General features: G+C 35.8%; 4 protein-coding genes across 5 annotated transcripts; 1 reads left to right on the plus strand and 3 right to left on the minus strand.

Moving 5' to 3' along the window:
* Positions 1-529: 529 nt before the first annotated feature.
* LOC125201176 (general transcription factor 3C polypeptide 3-like) lies at positions 530-6,897 on the minus strand. 2 transcript variants are annotated; one of them, XM_048099152.1, is made up of 18 exons: positions 6,529-6,897; positions 6,318-6,432; positions 5,776-5,883; positions 5,416-5,597; positions 4,615-4,810; positions 3,909-4,166; positions 3,602-3,748; positions 3,409-3,487; positions 3,132-3,245; positions 2,888-3,054; positions 2,670-2,788; positions 2,416-2,539; positions 2,245-2,313; positions 1,872-1,992; positions 1,614-1,728; positions 1,339-1,526; positions 1,131-1,243; positions 530-926 (listed from the first exon to the last, which is right to left on the minus strand). In XM_048099152.1, the coding sequence occupies exons 1-18, from the start codon at positions 6,849-6,851 to the stop codon at positions 660-662; spliced, it is 2,805 nt and encodes a 934-aa protein (XP_047955109.1). In that variant the 5' UTR covers positions 6,852-6,897; the 3' UTR covers positions 530-659. The 2 variants fall into 2 exon arrangements, with proteins under 2 accessions (XP_047955109.1, XP_047955110.1); XM_048099153.1 differs by having other exon boundaries at positions 2,888-3,051; positions 6,529-6,896.
* Positions 6,898-8,300: 1,403 nt separating this feature from the next.
* Positions 8,301-9,953, minus strand: LOC125201940 (cinnamoyl-CoA reductase 1-like). Its single transcript, XM_048100239.1, has 6 exons — positions 9,804-9,953; positions 9,552-9,718; positions 9,148-9,333; positions 8,907-9,069; positions 8,637-8,826; positions 8,301-8,562 (listed from the first exon to the last, which is right to left on the minus strand). The coding sequence occupies exons 1-6, from the start codon at positions 9,922-9,924 to the stop codon at positions 8,433-8,435; spliced, it is 957 nt and encodes a 318-aa protein (XP_047956196.1). The 5' UTR covers positions 9,925-9,953; the 3' UTR covers positions 8,301-8,432.
* Positions 9,954-11,323: 1,370 nt separating this feature from the next.
* On the minus strand, positions 11,324-13,233 carry LOC125202202 (cinnamoyl-CoA reductase 1-like). The gene is made up of 6 exons (XM_048100565.1): positions 13,078-13,233; positions 12,752-12,921; positions 12,500-12,685; positions 12,231-12,393; positions 11,793-11,982; positions 11,324-11,715 (listed from the first exon to the last, which is right to left on the minus strand). The coding sequence occupies exons 1-6, from the start codon at positions 13,193-13,195 to the stop codon at positions 11,580-11,582; spliced, it is 963 nt and encodes a 320-aa protein (XP_047956522.1). The 5' UTR covers positions 13,196-13,233; the 3' UTR covers positions 11,324-11,579.
* Positions 13,234-18,871: 5,638 nt separating this feature from the next.
* On the plus strand, positions 18,872-21,784 carry LOC125221166 (3-hydroxy-3-methylglutaryl coenzyme A reductase 1-like). Its single transcript, XM_048123291.1, has 4 exons — positions 18,872-19,768; positions 20,341-20,522; positions 20,780-21,126; positions 21,206-21,784. Exons 1-4 carry the CDS (start codon positions 18,927-18,929, stop codon positions 21,446-21,448), a joined length of 1,614 nt encoding a protein of 537 aa, XP_047979248.1. The 5' UTR covers positions 18,872-18,926; the 3' UTR covers positions 21,449-21,784.
* The last annotated feature ends 2,376 nt before the right edge of the window (positions 21,785-24,160 follow it).

Consider the following 24,160-nt stretch of genomic DNA (forward strand, 5'->3'; position numbering starts at 1 on the left):
GTCGTATTTATCTTATTACTCAACACCTACTATGCTGTTTTACTCAGCGAGTAGGACCGTTTTCCTACTCTCACTAGTATTTTTTTTTCTTAATAATGATTAATGGAAATTAGTGGGCTAAATCTGTGGAATTTGAGCTGGATTACATCAGTGAAAAGAAAATTTATAATTATAATCCAAATAATCCAGCCCAATTATAACTAGTTTTCACTACTTTTTACTCGATAAAATAAAATTTGGGTACTAATATAATGTAATTTGAATTTTATATTTATATTACCACGGTGTTTTATTTTTTACATTTGGAGGAGGTGGCATATTGGACATTGCACTCTCTTATGTCAGGGACTTTTGACAAAAAGAACTAGCACGAATATTATTTAATTTTATTTCTCTCATTAATTTCTTCGTGGATTTTTTATCAGTATTTTCCATCTTTGTTATGGATGTGGGGACTAAAATTTATAAATTCATGCTAGTATTTTATTAGTCCCACGCCTCTATATATCTCTATATAATGCATAAAAAATAGAGACTGGCAAAGCTACATATATATGGGAAAAAAAGGGGATTACAAAATAAATAAAAGATTCAAGTGTTAACTAAAACATTTAGTTTGCTTTGTTCTATCCTAGTTTCTCTGCATAAAAACTATACTATCATAACACAAGATGATCTTTCAAGACCTGTCTAGCAAGATCAAATGCCCCACTTTGCTTATATATCAAATGAAGATTGTAAGCTGCTTCGCGACGAAGATCACAGTAGCCTGGCATTTTGATCTTGGTGGCATTTTGATTCTCATACGGGAGCGTTGGAATGGGATAATCCTTTTCGCGGGTGGTCAGTGCCTTCTCGTAGTATTGAGCAGCCAAAGAAACAAGGCCAACATGATGGTACGCCCGAGCAATGTTGTACAATGCCTCCTGCAAGAGAATTTACACTGTAAAGTCATGCTTCGATGGATTGAATAATCTTAACTCATTCGATCTTATCATCCTTCAATTGTAGTATCATATTTCATGCCAATCTAAACTACCATCCAAAAGTGAACTCCCCCTAAAGCGCTAAACATGGGAATTAGAATCTCGAAAGATAGTAGACTGAGAGAGAACTTATAAGAAACAAACCTGACTGTCTCCACAAAGGCGCAAGTTGTTATAGAGGAACGCGAGCCCTTGTAAGAAAGTCTGGTGCTTGTTTTGAAGTCGGAGGCCAAGGGACAAATTTATCAAGGCAGTTCCTAGAAAAATATTAGGAATATAAATGAATTTAACCTTTTTTCTGAGGCAAGTAATTTTATACTAATCTTTAATTCTAAGAGGCGAAGATGCATACCTCCACAAAGGTTGATCAAGGGATTGTCAGGCATCAGTTTATAGGCGTGCAAGTATTCTCGAGCAGCAGTCTGATGCTGACTGATCATAGTAAACTGGTGACCGGTAATAAGAATAGGTGGTATAGAATCTTTGTGTTTCACTCTCATGGAATGAAGGAGTTTGTTGCGTCTTGATAGTCGATTCATTCTGAATATGTGATCAACAGACTTGAGGAAGCAAAATAAAAATTGTACTAGTATGAAATTCAATAATCTAATTTGCACCGACTATTACCTGAGTATTACTTTGTAGCAGTGATTCCAAGCAGAAAAACTGTAAGGGTCTCGACTTACAAAGTCACGTACTAAATCCCACCCGTGTGCAGGATCAGCAATTAAAGCTTCTAATTCTACAAGCGAAAAAGGTCACGAAACACATTAGAACTTTTAAGAGTTATTGTTATTTTATGAAAATGCAACAAAATTTGTACAGGCAAAGATGAGCATAGCGTATAAACTATAAAAGAGGAAAATTTCAACAAACAAAACTTACGAGCTCCAATAGTCCGAAGCTCCTTCTTTATTTGAACAGGTAATGCATCCAGTTTTAAGCTGATTTTTACAATCCCTAGTGCACTCGAATACCTTCTCAATGAAGATAATGACTTGCATAACTACAAAAATAGTAAATTACAAAGAATATCAGACTGTAATCAAGAAGTTTGATTTGTTTAATAAAAGGTGGTTCTTGTGCAATGTCATGGGATAATGGATAGGTGTAGTGTTCGTTTGTACATGGTCGTGTTGAGGGTGTGGATGGTTTAACGGGAACTTGACTGTTCAATAAGATAACAGGTATACAAAATCATAAAGACACGCATAGAGGGGGAGACAAACAATAAGAGAAGGATTGCAAAGAGACTTACATCTACAATCAACAGATGATTCTTCTCTTCATTCAAAAAGCCTGGCAAAGGAGACTCCATAGACACTTGCTGCACCGTGCACGAAACATCATATTCAAAACCAGGCCATTGTGAGCCAGTAACAGCAAGGAGTGTACAATTGAAATTACATCACAAGTACTCATTTCTTACCTGAGATTCATCGTCTGAATCATCACTGTTATAATCACATCCAGCAGCCAATGCTTCAGCTCGTTTCGCTTCTTTGAGTGCAGCCTTTTTCTGGAGCACCTTTTTTGCTCTGGCAGCTTTGGACCTAACCAGGAGATGGAAGGCAAAGTTCTAAAAAGGGCTCATACTATCAAAACATATGCTTGTTTCTATCTGGAAATATTATTCCAGAACGAATAAAACTTATTTGTATGAGAGGTTTTAAGAATGCTCACAGAGCTGCAGAAGAAGCTAAAGGAGGAAGTCCAAGAAGCACTCTGTCGGAGTTAGGATCTTTCAGAACTTCCGTCCTTTCTGAAAGAACACTACCAGTCAGCCGTGGACGGGATCTGGCCTTATTCCATGAGAAAAGTTTGGTATGCCAATAAGATTCTGAAATTGGGAAATAAAATAGAGAGTATTGGATGGTGTGGGATGATATAGAGCAGGGTACCTTCCGTTGGTTTTGTTCGACAAGCAATGTCTCATGAATTACTGGAAAAAGCACGTCCACAAAAGCCTCAACCAACCCTTTAGATTTATAGATCTGAGAAAGCTTTAACTTGATCTTTCCACTATGGTGCCACAACTTCCGTGGGTCTGATTTTGAGTCGGGATCTGCTATGGAGAACGAAACACTTACTAGCAACAACTAGAACAAGGATATTTTATTAAAAATTTTGCAAAAGGTATGATACCTGATTCTACTGGAGGAGAAAGCACAGAAATTGCTTCATCATCTCTTCCTTCTTCAAGAAGCATAGACGATAATGTCATCCGTGCATCAACACTATCATGAAGTTTCCGAATAGCTGCAAGAGAAAAATGTGGTGAGAGATAATGAACGAACTAAAAAAGAGGAATGTAAAACAGAAAAACATTTTCAAATGATCTATAAACTCCACAATCAAGAATCATCAAGCAACTTGTTCACACACTTTCAAACATGTGTACAAATCTGAATCCGACATTCACCTTTTTTATAATATTCAATTGCTTGTCCTCTTTGCTTTAGAGAAACACAACACCTTGCAATTTTCAAGTGTAGGTAGCCCTGAACACACGGAATTTCGAATATCACACCATAAATCACTGGTAGTATTCTGGAAATATAAAGTACTTGTATGAAGTAAGAATACTGTACTGTATTCTTTTTTGCATTGCATACATTATACTTCTCCGAGTCTTCCTCTAACATCAAATAATACGTTAATGCAGACTCAGGATGCCCGACGCTCATGAGTGAGTCTGCGACATCGATGATTAGGTGAGGATTATTAGCTGCAGCCTCTTGATTCAGAACTTTGAAGCAAGCCTGTCAATTTAGCAAACAGTGAGTTGATTGAAGAAAACAATACTAAAGCAAAAGCTGCAAACAGATCCAAACGAGGAAAGTTTGAGAATATAATAGAAGGAAAGGAATATGTGGCTGGTAACTAGTCTAAAATAATGATGGACATATTTACAACACCAACCTCTGCTTTCTCCTTATGACCAAGATGAATGTGGCATATTCCAGCTTTTGTTATTAAATCCAGTGGCATCTGTTTTCCAGTATTATACACCTTTTGTGTGTGTTCAATATGCTCAAGAGCTATGGCATACTTATCGTTATCCATCAGAACTGACACCAAGAGATCAACTACACCTATATTAGCAGCATCCTTCTGACGCTTGAGACTTTCCTCCAGCATACTGACAGCTCGCTCATGTTGCTTGCATTTTTGGTACAGCTGAAACCGAGAATGAAAATTATCGATAATGAGAGTAGTAAAAATATTAATTAATGCTGAATCATTAAAGTTGTTACCAAAAGTGGGGAACCTAAGAGTGCGTACTGTGCTGATCCTAGGGAAAGATCAGTCTCATAACAAGTGATGTGTACAACAACGAGACACATCTAAACATATTACGTTTCCCAACAGATGAGACACATATATTACTGAGGATGTGCACACTACTAATACGATTCATCATTCCATCATGGTGCCCATTGGCAAGATTTTCTATTTCTCAACTTTGATGTTTTGTTTCACAACTCACAAGGAATCGTAGGATAAAAAACCTAATCACCACACATATTCAACTGCGAATTGGTAAGCAATATACTTCGTACTTCATTTACTAATCAAAACATGCACTACAAGGGGATGGCAAACAATCTAAATGACATTATGTAACCTGTGCCGCTTTCTGCAGAACTTCAATGTTATCGGGACAGCGGCGAGCAATTTGTTCATAGGACTCAGCTGCTTTTTGATACTTTTCGAGCTCAACATAGAGCGAAGCACGGGTTGAATGAAGATCAATATCTTCTGGATCTGCTACTATTGCTTTGTTGAGGCAATAATAGGCCTGCTTTATGTCTTCGTGCTCTCTACAAATGATAATAAGGGTAGAATATTTTTCTGGTATCATTTCAGTCCATCAAATTAGTATAATGATGACACATTACGAACACATTCTAAACATGGAAGTAATCAGTAATAAGGTGATGGTTTTATTAAGTTCAAACAATTAAATTTAGCTCTCTCTTCAACATGGATATGAGATTTTTTTATTTCACTAAGCATTAAAAGCCACCTTAACAGAAGTCTGACATCTAAACTAAGAGCAATCTTGATCTTAAGATAAAAAAAATTATGCAATGGGACAAAGCTAATACAGGACGGATAGCTTTGCTTAAACACATGAGTTACAGGTCTATTGCAAATTTAAATTTATTAGTATAAGATAATCAGAAGTACATCAAGAGGGTAGCATTTCAGTCCAATTCAAGATAAAAACAGACAAACAACAAGCAAACAAAGAGTTTTCTTGGAAAAAAAACAAGCAAACAAAGAGGACTGACATCATAAGGATGTACCACGAGATAAAAGAGAATGTTTTATATGTTACAGCTAACCTAAAAACATAATGATGCATGTCCAATCAAGTGGTATTACCTAATAACATAAAGAAGAGAACAAAGAGGAATCATACATTGATTTCGCAAGAAGAAGTTTCCACAAAGAAGCATCCTTCGGATTCAAATGCGCAGCAATCATGTAAAAAATCATTGCTTTCTTATTATCATCCGTCGCAGAATATATCAGACCAAGTGTATGATATGGATCCGAAAGATTTGGGGCAAGACGAATTACTTCATGCAACAGACAAATGGCCTACATTTTAAAACATGACTAGTTAGAAAAAGCATTTGCAGAATAGAGTTGATGTTCCACATGTCAAATATAGAAATGACAATAGGCATGGAAAGATTCATTGCTCATACAAAATTCTTTTTATTGCATAAGCCATCTGAAGACAAATGAGAAAAAATTGTTCGTGACGTAGACATACCTTGTCAAAGTAACCTTGTGCATAATGAAGTGTAGCATCGCCAAGTTTTCTAGTCACTTCAGGATTCAATTTGTTCTTTGTTCCCTTCCTCCTTCCTCTTCGCCTCTCCTAAGTTTGGCACCAACCACAGTATGTAAATAACACATATAATTAAATGACCTCAAACAACTAGAATGCACATTACAAAGAAAAATATCATAATTAACAAATGATAGATAAAAAAAATTCTTGAGGAATCGTCAGGATATCATTAAAAAACCAACAAAATTACTACTACACCTTACAAAAGCTATTTAATTGAACACCCAACCATCAAAGATCCAAATGCATAAGAGAAACATTTTCTACATAATAGCTCCTTGATAATTTCACATTTAATTAAATTCACACAGACTTTAAATTAACTTGAACCACCAACATATCGCATTTACCAGTAACCATATATACAACTCCAGGCTAAGGAATTACCACAGGAAAATGAATCAAAGAACTTTAAAATCAAAACACCAAATTAGAACCCTTAACAAACAACGCATACTAACCTTCCTCGACCTCCTCCTCCTCTTCCTAACACCAAAGTTCATAGCCTCCTCAATTTCCTCGCGGGTCGCTCCAGCATTCTCCTCCTCTTGTCTCAATCTCTTAGCCAGTGTTTCACTGCGATCCCGGTGTAAATACAAAAGTCAATAAATACATCAATTTTGCTGAGATTTACATCAAATTACACAAAAGCAGAAAAAAGCAATGGAATACCTCTCATTCTCGTGAGGAGATGGGCGTTTCTTCGCCGCCAAAGCCTTGTATTGGTCCTCAATCTGCTGGAAAACCTCGTAAAGCGGCACACGCGAGGAGTCTTCGCCCTCGACAAAAGAGAGGGGGTCCATTTCGCCTTCGAATTGAAAATTGTAGTCTTCTTCTCTCTCTGATTCTCCATCTTCAGAAACCTCGCTGGTTTCTCCATCTTCCTCTTTCCCTTCATCCTCTCGCAAATCTAGCTCCTCTATCATGTCCAGAGCCGAACAACTTTCAGCCCCCTCAGCCGCCGAAGGAGGAGTTCCGCTGCTCTGAACCTCCATAAGTATGGAATTTAACTGCTTCAATTATACATACTGCCTGATTAATGATTGAGAAATGAATTCAAATCCATCATCTCAAGCTCTAACTAGCTCCTTACAGTGCCATTTTGGATCAGCCGAATAGGAAAAAAAAATCAAAGACTGGATTTTTTTCTTAATCATGTGCGTGTTTGGATGATAATCCATAAATAGGCTAACATATACTTCAAAGTGCTGACTAAACAAATAAATATTGGTTGAATTGGTGCCTCTTTGGCACTTGCAAATTCAAAATCAGCGTATTCATTCATAGTAACAGATACAAGAAGTAAATCATTCAATTAATCCATGCTTTACAACTCAATTCAATATTATAGAATATCAATACAATAGCAAAGAAAGAGCTGAATTCACGACTCGAAAGATGTGAAACGCACCTGAGAGAGAGAGAGCTGAATTACGACGGTTAGGGTAATAAAAACATTCAAGCCACAATATACTAAACACTCCCAAAATTATTTTCAATGATATAAAATTATTCCCAAAAATGGGTATTCATTACCCGCAAATATTTTTATTTTGATTTCTCAGACTTACTAAAAGCTATACGGAGTATTTTATTCTAGTAATTATTGTCAATGATATAAAATTATTCCCATTGGATAATACTCGATCGGATTTTGGGTAACTCGACAATTGTGAAACATCAATATCTATACCCGAAAAATCGGGTATCCTGAAAATTTTAGATTGGATCATATCCAAATTGACATCCCTCCCTACTTATATTTATGTTTGGATAAAATAAAATGGGCTTTTTTTTTGTTGGCTTATGCTCCAGTGAATTAACTATAATCATATTCAATGGGGAGTGTTAACTACCCATTAAATAATAGTCCTTAAATATTCAAAACAAGATATCAATACGATAAAAAAAACGTCAATAAGGGTATTAAGGTCAATTTATAACAAATTAGTCGTAACTAACTTTTAAAATATATCACATAAACTTTAAAACGCATTAACTTTCTCGATTTAAATTATTTTTTCGCACAACATATAACAAATTAAAGATAATTTCATAAGGATTCTGACGAAATCTCACTTGCATATGTTCTAATGTCAAAATTTGAATTTTTTTTTGAAAATTTTCAATTTTTTTTTACAGCAAACCGATTTAATTTTTTATGCTGGACTTTGTTTTCTGTTTCAGAAAATTGTGTCTTATATGGTGGTTGGCTTAGGGTCTTTTATGTACTTTTTTATTGTATATTGGTAGTTTAATCCCCGGCAATAGAAAATCTAAGTAATTATTAAATTATAAAACTATTTCCGTTCAAAAATATTAAAATTTCAATTGTGAATGATACAAGTTTTCATTTAAAATTAGTAAAATAGAAGAGATATAAATAAAAGAGAATTTTTTTTTACTAAAATTGACAAAGACTAATTTTGATGGAGGATCCAAAATGAAAAAATAAAATAAAATTATTTTCCGTAGCTCTAAGTAAAGATAGAATATATTTTTGGCTCAAACAGTTTACAACAATGATTCATTTTAGAGTACAGCAATAGGACAACATAATTTGAAGTGATTAGAATTTAGAGAAGGCCAATTTGTTTGCAATTCTCGACAGAATCAACAAGAGTTTCTTTCAACGTCCTATATTTCCAACCAAGTCCCTGTAGTTTCTCCGAACTCACTTGTGGCACGCCCCTGCCTTGTTTGAAACTGTCAAAACACAGCCAATTAAGTTGTTAAGCATTTGCCAATCAACCACAGAGAAAGAATTTTAATATAATTACCTTTTGGGATAGTTATGGTGAGGATAAATCTCCTTCAAATCTTGCACCAAATCCTCGTTTTTTATCATATGAGAAGTGCATATGTATCGACCTTGGGCATTAGGTCTCTCGTATATTAATTTCATAGCTTCGGCTACATCACGTACATCTACTATTACACGCAAATTGTTTTCCATTGCTTCGTCCCCTCCTACCAAAAATGAAATACTCGTATATGAGATAACAACATTTTGAATTTTTAATTTGACTCAACCAGTAAAATAGTAGTACCTTTGAACAAGTCAAGCAAGATGAAAGTGCTAGCGTTTGGGGTATGTTGGAGCATGGGGCCGAGGATGATGCCGGGGCAAACGGAAACCAAGTCAAGCCCATTTGTGTCTGCATAGGCCCACGCCTCAGCCTCAGCTGCTATTTTGGAGAAACAATACCAATTCTATATACAAAAGGGATGAGTTATAAGTTAGATCGTAAAAGAAGGCATGTACGGAGTAGTAATTAATAGAATTCTCACATTAGTGTTCCGGCAGAATTCCTTGTCGGACCAACAAGCCTCGTCCAACACCTTGTCCTTAGGGAAACTAGGGTTTATCACGACCGCAACAATCGACGAGACGAGCACCACTCGTCGCACCTTGGCTCCGGAGCATGCTTTGAGCACATTCAGGGTGCCTTTCATGGCAGGCTCAACTATATCAACCTATTGCCAATTATATATTGTCAAGTTAAGGTTATCCTAAATCTAATTTAATTATCTGAAATACCCTGGTCAAAATCAATCGAAATATTTAAATTAACATAATCGAAAAAACTAAAACCAAAATCCTTTTATGAATTTATTTAAACTAGACTTATAATTAAAGGATTAATTTTGGAAATCCGAATTAGCGATCCAATTAAATATTGAAAGAATGAAACCTCGGGGTTGGGGCCGGAAGTAGTAGAAGGGCTAGCAACATGGAAAACTCCATCACATCCTTTTACAGCTGCAAGAATTGAATCCAAATCGAACAAATCTGCCTTGAAGAGTTTGAGATTTTCAGTTGCATTTTCAAGCTTCCACAAATGCCCATTTTTCTCATCGCCTGCATCATCAATTAATTATATACTTAAATCAAATCATCACATTATAGTAGTAGTAGTACATAATTACAGATCTAGAGAGAGTACCTGGATTTCTGACAGTGCCGTGAACAGTGTAGCCGTTAGAGAGAAGAAGCTTGATGAGCCACGATGCCACGTAGCCTCCAGCTCCGGTCACACAAACACTCTTCTTACCATTTTCTGCCATTTTCACACTCAGATCAAACTACCACAGCTCACTTCATGTCTTATAATTTAAGTAACAATCATTTATAATGCTGCACACTATAACTGCTTAATAATATTTTTTTTTGTCTCAGCACTCATCCGTTGACTTTGTATGCTGGCATGCCTAGTTTGACCCCACGTGTCTATGTCCAAATTGCATTCTTTTTAAAACATTGTTAATTAAACTAGGTATGGAAAGCTTAAGTTATTTTATAGCCCAAAACCTCAGCCTCTTTCAACAAATACTATAAAACTTTGGCCCAATATAAATTAATTATAAGCCCAAAGCTATCTTCGTCCTCAAAATTCTTAATGGAATGGTTGATCATTTTTTAAAGGTAATTGCCTTCTCCCATAATTTTTGTTATAAGGCTTAAGGCATAGTCTCAGTAATATGGAATAGATCATAGGCCAAATATACAAAAGTGGAACAGATTTACACACATTTTATTTTATACTCCAAACACTTCTTCTTCTTCTTCCCCAAACAAGAGGGCATCCATTAACATTGTTACTGTTCTTTGAAATTTAAATATAATCACTATAAAAAAAGAGAGCCATTTTCTTGAGAAGGTGGTTGCCATTTAATGGTGTGGAAGTTTCATGCTAATTATGCAATGGTGGTTCTGTAGACGACTTGAAGGTTGACGGGCCAAGTCTTTCATATCAACTTATTTTATATAGTAGTAAAAAGTAAGACTAGGACTCACAAATTTACTTAAATTAATATTTACAATTGAGATGGTATTATATGTATGTACGTACAGAAGAAAAAAAAATTGATAGGAAGTATATTTTCAAAATGATTTGATCGATCATTAATAAGAAGTTTTGAACTTGACCACAACATTTGTGTCCATGCCTTTGATATAATGTGTGTGTCAGTGTGTTATGGTGATTGGTTTATAAACATGAGAAAAATGAGGTGGTTGATGTTATTGGTGGTGAATTCAGACCCGCAGATATTGAGTGTGAGTGATGAGTGCAGCTGCAGATGTATCTATCTTTCAACGCAACGCTAATGCCACGTGGCTTCAACTCCGAGCTAACTTGTCAGAGGTCGGCAAGATGTGAGTTCAGCGGACGACTCGGACCCGGTTTACGCCATGGCTCAGTGCAGAAACTACATGTCTCAAGCCGACTGCTTGACCTGCTACGACAAAGCCCTCACCCTCATTCAAATCAAACTGTGTAGCCAGCAACCAGATCGGCGGTCAGGTCGCCTTTGAGGGCTGTATGTATTAGTTTGGCGATTTGTATTGGACAATTTTAGCTAAACTACCATTTTCATTTGTCTCATAACGGATTAAACACAAATCTATGTCTTAATCATCCAAAGGAAAGACAAAACATTGTACTTACAGAGTCAAAGCACACAATTTAACGGACAAAATGTGTGATGACTACCACATACCAATATAAACCGCACACATTTAACAAAAGAGTGTAATAGTAAACATATATATACATATACTCTCCAAAATCAAATATCTCATAGTCTGCATTATCTAAGACTAAGAATGTATTTTTGTTGACATGTTCTTCGCCATGCAATTATTTGATACACAAGTCAATGCAAGTACAATTATTCAAACCAAGCGTACAACGTGTTTAAACAGCACAATTTCTTATTGGTCATGAATTGACAAGACCTTTTTCCTTGTAATTCTCAACAGAATCAACAAGAGTTTCTTTCAATGGATTATATCTCCATCCAAGGCCCTGCAGTTTATCCGAACTCAACTGCGGCAGCTCCTTACCTTCTTTGAACCTACAAAAAATGGAAAAATTATTCAAATTTTTATCGTGCTTTACCATAGTTTAAGCGTGATAAGTGAAGTTTATTACCTCTTTGGATAGTCATAGTTAGGATAGATTTCCTTAACTGTTTGGACCAAATCCTCAGTGTTGATCATGTGAGAATTGCATAGGTATCGACCTTGAGCTTGAGGTGTCTCGTATACTAGTTTGATTGCTTCAGCCACGTCGCGTACATCTACTATTGCACGTACGTGGTTCTCTGTTACCTCATACCCCTCTATCGAATCAAATTGTATTCATATCAGATTATGGTAAAATTAGAATAATTAAGTTGGTTCATACTTGCCATTAATATTGATGTTAAATACATCTAAATATTGTGGCTCCCTTTCAATAGACTAGTATGGTTCAGCAATGGCAAATCAACAAAATAGATTCCTACATGAGCCAATTATACAATTGGACAACTATTTCTTAGTATAGTAAAACAAAACGTGTAAAAATTGTGTGAAAAATATGTAATACCTTTCAATAACTTTAGGAGGAATAAACTGCTTGAATTTGGTGTACGCTGCAGCATTGGGCCGAGGACGAGGCTTGGGCACAAGGTGATCAAGTCGAGGCCATTGGTCTCCGCATATTTTCGAGCCTCAGACTCGGCTGCTGTTTTTGAGTAGTAATACCAATTCTGCACACAAAAATTAATTCAATTGAACATAATAAGATAGGATTATTAATAATCATCAAAAGGAGTATATTGCACAACTTGGGAGGCTTGAAATAAAAGTTTTTACATTAGTTCTCCTGCAGTATTCTGTATCCGACCAACAACTCTCATCCATAACTTTACCCTTAGGCCAATTGGGGTTCATCACGACCGCAACACACGACGACACAACCACGACACGAGACACGTTTGCCTCGGAGCATGCTTTTAGGACATTGAGAGTGCCATTCACTGCCGGCTCAACAACTTCCACCTAATAATTAATACTTATGTTAAGATGCCTATAAATGTTGCAAATAATAAGTAATACGGATTGTACCTCAGGATTAGATACAGATGCAGAAGGAGTAGGGCTGGCGACGTGGAAAAGACCATCACACCCTTTGACTGCGGCGAGAATGGAGTCAAAATCGAGTAAGTCTGCTTTGAAGAGTCTCAGCTTTTGAGCTGCATTCTCAAAGCTCAGCAAATGGGCATTTTTGTCATCCTCTGCATTAGATATCATTCATATCATATAAATGAGTCTTACAACAAAATTAGGATTCGATTAAATGCATGTTTGGTTGGGGTGATAACTCATCTAGGGATGAATTTTATAAAAAAAAATGTCGTATATGTAGAGAGAGGGAGAGAGAGAGAAGTAACCAGGATTTCTGAGGGTGCCGTGAACGGTGTAGCCTTGAGAGAGAAGAAGCTTGATGAGCCAAGATGCCACGTAACCTCCAGCGCCGGTTACACAAACACTCATGCCTTTCTCTGCCATTTTGTTTCCGTATCTCAAATATTGCTAATCTATGTATGTGTAGATCTATATGTAGGAGTATAATTTAATCAAACGAATCTTCAAATCATAGTAGGACAAGAAAATGATTCCAATTTCCAACTGCACATGCTTCTTGTGGACAAATAGCACATCACGTCAACAAGTAGCTAGGTTTTAATTAATATTTGGCACTATTAGTATAGGATCGTGGAAATTGGGTAACATGTGAGATTCATAAAATGGACCGGCAGCTGCAAAGAGATATAACGTGATAGAGCAGCAGCATACTAATAAGAATAAGAATAATCATCAGATATTCTCAGGATTTATTCAGATATCCTACTTAGTTATTTGTTTCATCTCCAAGTTTGATTATCAATATTTCACAATAAGCCTAGAATCTAATAGGGAACGTTTGCATTCCTAACGTATCTAAACTATGCAACCAATGGCGTCCTAAAATGCAATTAATATTGAAAATCGAGCCATTATCAAAAAAAAAAGATTTGAAATTTGACAGAATTGGGCTTTTTGGCCCATTTATATTAGAATGTACTATTGGCCTGTGATGCTGTTTTGAAGCCCAACACAATTGCAGACTGTTTCGAAGCCCAAACATAAATGCCCACCTTTGTCATAAAAACTCGCATTGAAAAATAAAAAGACAAAAATTTATCCTAATTGGAAATGGATTTTATCTCAAGTACTTATCAAGGATACCCTCATGCATGCATAAATACACCCCAATTTATTATGAAATTTTTCTCAACCATGGATTGGCTTAAATATGGGTTGTTTACAATTACATCCGAATCAAATATATAACTTCGTGCATATTTAATCTTGAATTTTTTCAACGATAACAAAAACATGCTAGTAACATATTACAACCAAAAAGATAATTATTTTGTCTAATAACACTATGTGGTTTTGGTCTTTTGGATCAAATTGCAATAAGAAATCCTATATATAGTGAATTCAGGTGGTCCTATATACATATAAGTTAACTAACTATATCTTCGACAACTGGATCAAACATTCCATAATTAAATTATTAAATACCTATACTTTTATTTTCTTAAAAGTATATATATCCCAACTGTCTTACAAGCACTTTATCTATGGTGCTAAGAAAACTCCAGAAGACTCCAACTGTCCAACTGATTTGCAAATTATGTCTATAAATTAGGTATCAAACAAACTTCATTTTTGGTCACACACTCTATCATTTTGTTTTTTAATACTCCATAATTTATAGTAATTCATTTCCCAATCCCCTTACTTTTCGGGCTTCTATAAATTTAATATCAATATATGTTCTCGAAAACCCTTTCGAGGTGAACATTGTTGCACTAAACTTTTGTTTAAATAAAAGCGACTGCATGCATGTATTTCTTTTGTCAGAAAAATATTGAAATCATTTTTATCAAGAGTAATTACGTTGGCGAGTGTTTTTATGAAACGAAATAATTAGATGATGACAATAATATGTACTGAAATATAATTATCAAAAACGAAAACAAAACTATATACTGTAGAAGATAAGAAGAATGTATTAGAAGGCACCTTTTATATTTAATGTTAATTTCCTAAATCCCGTATGAAACGAAAACCATATAATGGGCCCCGAGCATAAATTCATTGTGAGAACAAATTTACATTGCTATGCTTTCAAATTTTCAATTACATGGATATGTTGATTTACACAATTATTGCAAATATTTACTAATGAATAGGCAAATGTAGGAATGAGTACAATTTAGACACACTGTGTATGCTTATGTAGTGAATAGTGATTAATTTGGACCACATAAATTATTGGGTATGCTAAATCTTTACGATTGTTCGAAAGTTCAAAACTATATTTTCGTGAAATTGGACCACTAGCACGTAAGTCTATCACATTATTATATATATTGAGTTTATTTATTTAAGCTATATCTCGATGTTGAAGTAATTGAGTTTTTCTTCAAGTGAAGCGCTAATGTACTTCGTCTCTTTAATGTATTATTACTACACATGATGCTGAAAAAAATGTATTCATATAATAAGATTAGTAAATAAATGCCACATGTGACGTATCAAACCTCAGCGGGATAATATTATTTTGTTCAAAAATTAAATGAAAGTTTTTATAATTGTAAAACAGGAGCAGTACTTTAAAATATAAAATTACTTCATATTTATCAACTAATCAGTTTGGAGTCTGCTTGGACGGCCACATTATCGCACATTTCGTCATTTATTCGACGTGGTAGATTATACTCCTACTAGCTTATATCTTTATGAAACTAGTAAAAGGACCACGAAAAAAGATGATATGTCGAAGTTGAAGTTTTGGATATTTTACTTGGTTTATGTGTGTGCTGAAGTTGAAGTTTTGGAAACATTGTGTTTTCGCTCATATATTGTCTATTGCATACTTGAAAAATAATTATTTCGCCGTCCCACTCAAGATGTCCACATTTTTTAGTGATATATATTGGATTTTAGGAGAAGTTGTTAGGTAAAGTAGGAAAAAAATATAGTTAAATATTTTAATGAGAGATGAATTTATTTTAAATATAAAAGTGGACGTCTTGAGTATGACAAAGTAAAAATGAAAAGTGGAAATATCGAGTGAGACGGATGAAGGACTATAAAAGTAATAATTTGAATTGTACGTAGTTAATAGTAATACTACTACTACCTTCGTCCACCAAAATTTGTCTCATTTTTCTATTTCCGTCTGTCCCATAAAATTTATCTCATTTCACTTTTATCATTTTTGGTAGTGTACCTCATATTTCACTAACTCATTCCTACTCACATTTTATTTATAAAACTAATATATAAAAGTAGGACCAACAATCTACTAACTTTTTCAATTCACTTTCTATTACATTTCTTAAAACCTGTGTCGGGTCAAAGTGGGACAAATTTTGGTGGATGGAGGTAGTGCTATTTAATAAATATTCAACAAAAAGTGTAGTTTTTGAGAGCAGCCTAAGTAGTTATAAATTTATCAAACGATTAACTTGGACCACCTCATATATTAATATCGTAGTTTATGTCCCATGCTATTTAATTTGTTAAGAGTATAGTATATTTTTATGAAATTATTAAACTGGAACTGGACCGAGTGTGCGCCCCAACCAAGCATATGTCTTTTATCTAACTAGTTGATGGTTACATGTACATTATATATCTTGAGTTCTTGACGGTAATATTTTCGTTTTCAGTTATAAATTTAATTGTGAATTTAGTGATCTTATCAATACGTAAACAACATAATACCTAAATAAATATTACCAAAAGGATATAACTTGAAATGTCTGCATGTGTGACCCATATATCATAGAGGATTAGGAAGAATGATGCTACAAACTCATTTTTAAATAAAAAACATGAATCCTGAATTCATTGGTATGAATATAACTGGTAGATGTACGTACGGGTTTAAAATTGAAATTTTAGTCACCTATAAAATTTGAACCCATGACTATAAATTCATGCAAAAAGGTTTCAATACGGTTTAATTTGTACTGTGATCTAAGGACTAAAAATAATCCCCAATTAGAAGCCACCTATATATTTACACACACACAATATTTGGTAAGAAAAAATAGAGATGAAATTAATTGAGGGCCACTTCTAACACGTGCATGTGAGGGGTGATCGTATTGTGAACATCATGCAACATTTTGTGTTAGATCCACTTGCAATATCTCACTTTTATACGAACTACATTGTCGGAGAATTTAATCTACTTTCTTTTTGCATGTATACACTCTACAAATACGTACTTACAAAAGCATTTGTACCTTCTTTTCTTCTTCTTTTTTTTGGAAATGACTATACTTAGGATTTATATCAAAATGAGTTATAAACAAATCATAGTACTACTATTTGCTTCGTATATCAAAAATAAAATAAAACCACATTAGTTAAGTAAGAAAAGAGTGTGCAACTTTTTAAATTATCATACGGGAATGAGTACATGGATTCTATCAATGAGCACAAGCACGGTATAATTTTGTAATTTTTTCTACTTTTATTTAAGTGTCGCCGCCTTATAAATTAGTACTAATAGAGTAAATATTTATGTTACACAAAGAATTAAGCAATAATCGACTATACATAAAAATCTCATTTAAGTCAGCGAAGAATTTTTTTGTCCTCAGTTACAACAAGTTTATAAGGAGAATAATAGTAATTCTTTATTTGTCATACGATAATTTGAGAAGGAGAAGCGTCTTAGATCTGAATTTCCATCTGCATTAATTTTCATTAAAACATCCATCAGCAGTTATATACCCAAATCAACAGAAAGCTACCAATTCGATCAACTTCACGTGTTAAAACCAGAAATTGAGTCAATATTTGATAGTTTATCAATATTACTATGGTAAAACATGACATTTCAATCGAAAGAAATTGTACGTTTACACTTTACACGCAACCAATACTTTTTTATAGTGCATAGTAGTATCACAATTTAAAAGGTTGAATTTTGTACTAGCGGTGGGGTTAAGTTTGACAGTTTTCATTTTTTAGACGAATAAAAACGAAACATATTCTCTAAAATGCTTTTATGAAACAAATTTATGTTTAGCTCTCTCTAGACGAGTCCCGAGCCATCTTTACCATTCCTATACCGGCCCAACTAATCCCATAAGTAGTCTAGTGATAATGATTAATTTACGATAAATATTGAATATTTTATGTTTTAAATAAAGTTATCTTAGTATTGGAGTACGGACAAACCGTAAAATATTGAGAAATGAATAGGATAGAGAAACCTCCATCGAAGGAGGATGAAGATTTTACAGAAATCGTTAATGTGAGAGGGAAGAGAAAAGAGAGAGAACATTTTTATTAATTGGTGACTACAAAATACAATGAGACGCCTTATATAGGCGCTGAAAACTACTACCTATGTCTATGAATAAGAGTCTCGTTTTTTCATTTTAGTCCGCCCGCGAATAAGAGTCTCGTTTTTCCATTTTAGTCCGTCTGCGAATAAGAGTCCCAGTTCACTTTTACCATAAATAATAATAGGGTCCCACCTTTTATTAGCTCATTCCACTCACATTTCATTTAAAACTAATATATACAAGTGAGACCCCTATTCCACTAACTTTTCTTAACATTTCTTAAAACTCGTGCCGTCCATGAATGAGACTCCTATGGCGGACGGAGGGAGTAAATGCTAAACAATACTTTGATTCTCCAATTCTAATACAAACAGTATGAAATTTGTATTAAATGTTAACCTACATATATAACTAAATAAATGAATGAATTGTGCAAAAAGAAATGTGTTTCCTGTCTAGGAAGTTACAATTTCGGGAAACATAAAAGAATTGATCCTCAATTTCACCAAACTTTAGGACAAAAAGAAATAATTATTCACACCACCACTGAACTTAATTACATGCACTAAATTTTGGAAAGACGCAATAATTTATCCTTATATGTATATTAGCAAAACTAATTTAATTTGATGACACCATTTGTTATAATTGGAAAAGTTTATGGATGAATACGAAAATCAGAAATATATAGGGTATATATATTAAAAAAGAAATAAGGGTGAAATTGATTTAATTATGTAGTAGAGCGTGAGAAGAGGAAACAAACAAAAAATGGTGAAGTGCCAGCGCATAAACTGAACACTCTTCTCTCCACTATAAAGAAACCAACTCCCGACACCATCGCTACTCTCGTCCAGCCTTCTCTCTCTCCCCCGATGGATCTCCGCCGGAGGCCTCCCCGGCCTTCCTCATCCCCCAAAGCCTCCGATGCTCTGCCATTACCGCTCTATCTCACCAACGGCATCTTCTTCACGCTTTTCTTCTCCGTCGCCTACTTCCTCCTCCACCGCTGGCGCGACAAGATCCGCAATTCCACGCCGCTCCACGTACTCTCGCTCTCCGAGCTCTTCGGAGTTCTCTGCCTAATCGCCTCATTCATCTACCTGCTAGGGTTTTTCGGGATCGATTTCGTGCAGTCCTTCATCTCCAAGCCGGAGAGCGACGAGGACCTTATCCTCCACGAAGATCGGAAGATCCACTGCGGATTGAAGGCCAAGCCGGTGGAGGAGCTTCCGCAGGGCGATGAGGAAATCGTCGAGCGCGTCGTTTCCGGGGAAATCCCGTCGTATTCGCTGGAATCGAAGCTAGGGGACTGCCTTAGGGCGGCGAGGATACGGCGCGAGGCAGTGCAGAGGCTGGCGGGGAGAGGCGTGGAAGGCCTGCCTTTGGAGGGGTTTGATTACGAGTCAATTTTGGGGCAGTGCTGCGAGATGCCCGTGGGGTATGTGCAGATTCCCGTGGGGATTGCGGGGCCGCTGCTGCTCAATGGATGTGACTACTCTGTGCCCATGGCCACCACGGAAGGCTGCCTCGTTGCCAGCACCAACAGGGGCTGCAAGGCAATCTATGCCTCCGGAGGTGCAACCTGCGTCCTGCTGCGAGACGCCATGACAAGAGCTCCGGTTGTCAGGTTTTCCTCCGCCAAGAGGGCTACAGACCTCAAGTTCTTCCTTGAAGACCCTCTCAATTTTGATACGCTGTCGGTCGTTTTCAATAAGTAAGTCACCACTTTTTACTTTTTGTCTTGGAATCTATCATCTCTTCTCTTGATTAATTGGTTGACTCAAGTATGGAGCTATGGTCCTTTTCTTTTTTTAGGATTTCACCAATTCTGATGTGATTGGTGTTTGATGTTGCATCTTCTGAAAATTACTAGTAGTAGATTTTAAGAGGTGAGTGGAATGATGAGGATACAGAATTTTCAGAAATAGACAGATTTTTAGTTTTAGAGGGTTGCTGCTCCAATTTTGGCTTGTTCCTCGAATTTTCAAGGGATAATTATTTTCTTGATATTTCGAGTTTTCTTTAGGAGTTTAGATATTCTCATGTGTTTGCCGTTGCACCTTCTAGAATTAGGGATTGCGAATTTTGAATTCGATGGTTTAACTTTAAGGATGAGAATTGGGAATTTTCAGAAGACAGACTAATTTAACTTTTATCTTTACTACATGGGTGGATTAGACTTGAAGGTAATTTTTTTGGTATTTACAGTTTTAAAGATCATGATTTTGTGGTTCTTATAAGTAAAAGGTATCATCTTTATGATGCGTATTATTCTTTGTTGCACAGGTCGAGTAGATTTGCTAGACTCCAAAATATTCAATGTGCAATTGCTGGGAAGAATCTATACATAAGATTCAGTTGCAGTACGGGCGATGCTATGGGAATGAACATGGTTTCGAAAGGTGTTCAAAATGTTTTGGACTTCCTTCAGAATGATTTCCCAGATATGGATGTCATTGGCATTTCAGGTAAGTGCTTTCTTCTGATTTTGCTGCAAGGTTTTAAATCTTCCAATTATTACGTGCTTCCTTGTTTTGACTGCCATGAGCTCTCACATGCATCCAGTGAGGACTAGCTTTTTTTTCATTGTTCATCTATGGCTGCCTTATTGTATCGTATTTCAGTCTGTGCTTGTGAATTTGATTGTGTTGGCTTTATAGTTTGTTTGGGGACCATATTTTTCATTGGCAGTATACCAGAGTATAATTTGTCTTGCTTGGTGCAGGAAATTACTGTTCTGACAAAAAACCATCTGCGGTGAATTGGATCGAAGGGCGTGGAAAATCAGTTGTTTGTGAGGCTGTGATCACCGGTGATGTGGTGTCAAAGGTACTGAAAACAACTGTACCCTCCCTCGTGGAGCTTAACATGCTCAAGAACCTTACTGGCTCTGCTATTGCTGGCGCTCTTGGTGGCTTCAATGCACATGCTGCAAACATCGTCTCTGCAATATTTATCGCCACTGGGCAGGATCCAGCTCAAAACATTGAAAGTTCCCACTGCATTACTATGATGGAGGCTATTAATGATGGCAGGGATCTTCATATTTCAGTGACAATGCCATCCATTGAGGTATATACAAGATCTTATTCGTAGAGTATTGTATATCATAGGTTGAGGGTTAAAACGTGCCCTTGTTACTGTATCCTAGGTGGGAACTGTCGGGGGAGGAACTCAACTTGCATCACAATCTGCTTGCCTAAACCTGCTTGGTGTAAAGGGCGCAAACAAAGAGTCTCCTGGATCCAATGCTCGGCTCCTGGCCACCATTGTCGCTGGTGCTGTCTTGGCAGGAGAGCTCTCACTAATGTCTGCAATTTCAGCTGGTCAGCTTGTTAAGAGCCACATGAAATACAATCGATCAAGCAGGGACATCACGAAGATTGGCTCCTGAAAGTGGCTGGTGTCAACAAAGTGGAAATGCAGGCCAGAGGGGTGGACAGAGGTTACAGTCATGATGGGCCAGGAGAGGCTGGAACTCACGTGCGTGCAACTTTATGGAATGGGACTCGACTTGCCAGCTCTTGCCGGGCAAGTCTTGTGAATGATCTGGAGTTCTCCTCCAAGTGTTTGTATTGCTCTTATTTTCTTTTCTCCTCATTCCCGCCCCTCCCCTGTCTTCATGTTTTTTCTTAGTGAATCGAAGTTTCGCTGTTGGCTGTAATGGAGGCCGGTTTGCCTCACCAAGATCGGTTTATATGTTTGTAATGCAATCTTCTTGTTTTGCTTTTGCTTTTGCTTCTTCTGCTGCTGCTGCGATTTCTAGTTTTACAGGTAAAGATCTCTCTCTCTCTTATCGTGATCATTGAATGTGGACAAATGAAGTTTGAAGCATGTCTGTAGACTGTAGCTATGTTTGTGGCTCTGATTCAGTGGTAGGGTCGAATTGTGAAAAAAAATCTAAGCTTTTGAAATGTATTGACTAGTGATTTCGGATCATAGTTTAGGATGAAATAATTGAGGAATGAAAGCAATACTCCTTAGTTTGGTGAAGAATGTAAACCTATGTAGTACTCCAATTTGAAGTTTGATTATATCAAAAGAAAAGGAGTGTAGAATTTTCAGATTTCCAACTTAAATTGTTTGTCTTAAAACCTTTAATTAGATTATCGATACTACTGTCATATACTTTTACAATATCAGTAATAATTTTCAATAATAATTTACATTTTACATCTAAAATTTGTCGTCATGTATTAATCGCGAGAAGGTGACAAATTAAATTTCGGGATCAAGAATAATCTATCTATTAATTAACTCTAAAAGGTGCTTAATAAGGAATATTATTTGTCCCCAACCCATGTGACGCTGGCATCACCAATTGGTGAATCAGTTAGCTACCCAATTAACAATAGGATTAATTAAGAAATCAAATCGTGATTAACATCGACAGAAATGTTATCATGACACCGAATCTTAATGATATTTTTAGCGTATGCCAGATGGGTTGGCATAATTCAGGAATCAGGACCACAGAGTAAATCAAGAAATTTTACCGATGTTTTTATTGTTAAAACTCTTAAATCTTGTCTCACGTTAACTTGGTAATTGATCTAGCTTTTTTTTTTTTGGTGTTTCAATAAGTAAAATTAAAATGCGAGAAAATGGGGGTACAAGAAGACACATGAGGGCAGTGGCCTCACAGTTGGATTCCGCACACACCTAACCCTATATATGGAATCTAGGTACGGGAAATGCCATGGACAAGCCCATGGTTGACCCATTTCTAATATTTAGACTTCATGAAAGCCTCATGTTCGATGACTTGACAATTACTATCTTTTTCGGATTTATGGAACTAAGCACGCGCTATAACACATCGCTATTGCAAAAATGAATCGTTTACACATTATGATGGAGTAGTATATTCCTTTATGTATACTCCTGTATTGGTCCTAAAATACTTTGTTATTTCTTCTATTTTATGAGCTAAAAAGTACACGAATTTTTACTTGTTTTTATTTATCTCTCGATTGCCATTACATGGTACACATAAGAATAAGACAATATATTTATATAACTAAGTTGGGTGGTGGGACTTGAAATTCTTAATTATGGATTATAAATATTTACTAGAGTGATGCCATTTCATTTTGTCTCAAGTTTCAAGATTGTCACACACGTGAAATTTTCAGGACCACGGTCCACCAACATCATGTTGTTGGTTGCTGTCTATAAATTTCGTGTGAATTGTTTGTGGACCATTATATTATTATAATGTGGTGGTTGCACATTGATTGTATCGAACTTGGTCTTGAGCCATATAAATCAAGGTTGTACGACATTTGGAATTTTACCATCTTTTTAGGGTTGTAAGTTTTCTTTCATCGAATAGGATACGGCTTGTGTCCTCTTATTTCATTCTACAATCGACTCATATTAGATCATACCCCCTAGCCGTATCATGTATATTACTAAATAAATTTGTTTAACACAGCATTACACACTAATTGTGGATAACTAAAAAAAATTCATATTCAAATGATTTTTGTCTTGGTAAAATCAATAACTGTCCTAATTTAATCTCAATGCAATTTGGGTTTACCAGTATTAGTCTATAATTCACTCCATTGGGCCCAAATATATTCACTCTACAATTCATTTTTGTTATGGGCTGCAGCCTGCATGGGAGGAGATAAACTGCGAATTCCACAGGGCCAAGTTAAATTCCAACTGGAGACACTATATAAATTCTAAAACACATCCTAATTTCTGTCAAATTAAAATAGAATAAAATAAATGAAACACACCCATAAGAACAAAACTGGCGTAGTACAAATACATAGGCGCTTCTTTGTACAAACGTAGAGACTTATGTTTCTAAAACCGAATTATATTTACGAAGATTAACAAATGTCCATATTGACTTATTGTGGGCCCTTGAGTTGATAGAAGTTGATGTTTTCCTAAATGGGTATGGATGAATGTGAATGACCATCACTCAAAATGGGCAAATGAATTTTGGACCCCAAGATGTGATGCCATTGCCTTATTCTATGCCAAATCAGCTATATATCTATCACTACTTAGCTGAATTATGGCGAAAAATCTTTGTATTTGCCCCAATTAGAGGCATTATTTGGGCCCATTTGCTATGATATATGGT

This window comes from Salvia hispanica, chromosome 1 (genome assembly GCF_023119035.1).
Source record: "Salvia hispanica cultivar TCC Black 2014 chromosome 1, UniMelb_Shisp_WGS_1.0, whole genome shotgun sequence".
NCBI classification, from domain to species: domain Eukaryota; kingdom Viridiplantae; phylum Streptophyta; class Magnoliopsida; order Lamiales; family Lamiaceae; genus Salvia; species Salvia hispanica.

What these genes read in the sequence shown, in the direction of transcription:
- LOC125201176 (XM_048099152.1), bottom strand. Translation starts at nt 6,851, where the DNA reads ATGGAGGTTCAGAGCAGCGGAACTCCTCCTTCGGCGGCTGAGGGGGCT. An exon ending in GGAGGAGGAGGTCGAGGAAG is followed by an intron (nt 5,884 to 6,317) that starts GTTAGTATGCGT and finishes TGCCAAACTTAG; the next exon opens with GAGAGGCGAAGAGGAAGGAG. An exon ending in GTCATAAGGAGAAAGCAGAG is followed by an intron (nt 3,749 to 3,908) that starts GTTGGTGTTGTA and finishes CTAAATTGACAG; the next exon opens with GCTTGCTTCAAAGTTCTGAA.
- LOC125201940 (XM_048100239.1), bottom strand. Translation starts at nt 9,924, where the DNA reads ATGGCAGAAAATGGTAAGAAGAGTGTTTGTGTGACCGGAGCTGGAGGC. An exon ending in CGGCACTGTCAGAAATCCAG is followed by an intron (nt 9,719 to 9,803) that starts GTACTCTCTCTA and finishes TTGATGATGCAG; the next exon opens with GCGATGAGAAAAATGGGCAT. An exon ending in AATTCTGCCGGAACACTAAT is followed by an intron (nt 9,070 to 9,147) that starts GTGAGAATTCTA and finishes TTTTGTATATAG; the next exon opens with AATTGGTATTGTTTCTCCAA.
- LOC125202202 (XM_048100565.1), bottom strand. Translation starts at nt 13,195, where the DNA reads ATGGCAGAGAAAGGCATGAGTGTTTGTGTAACCGGCGCTGGAGGTTAC. An exon ending in CATCTGTATCTAATCCTGAG is followed by an intron (nt 12,686 to 12,751) that starts GTACAATCCGTA and finishes ATTAATTATTAG; the next exon opens with GTGGAAGTTGTTGAGCCGGC. An exon ending in AATACTGCAGGAGAACTAAT is followed by an intron (nt 12,394 to 12,499) that starts GTAAAAACTTTT and finishes TTTTGTGTGCAG; the next exon opens with AATTGGTATTACTACTCAAA.
- LOC125221166 (XM_048123291.1), top strand. Translation starts at nt 18,927, where the DNA reads ATGGATCTCCGCCGGAGGCCTCCCCGGCCTTCCTCATCCCCCAAAGCC. An exon ending in CTGTCGGTCGTTTTCAATAA is followed by an intron (nt 19,769 to 20,340) that starts GTAAGTCACCAC and finishes TTTGTTGCACAG; the next exon opens with GTCGAGTAGATTTGCTAGAC. An exon ending in TGACAATGCCATCCATTGAG is followed by an intron (nt 21,127 to 21,205) that starts GTATATACAAGA and finishes ACTGTATCCTAG; the next exon opens with GTGGGAACTGTCGGGGGAGG.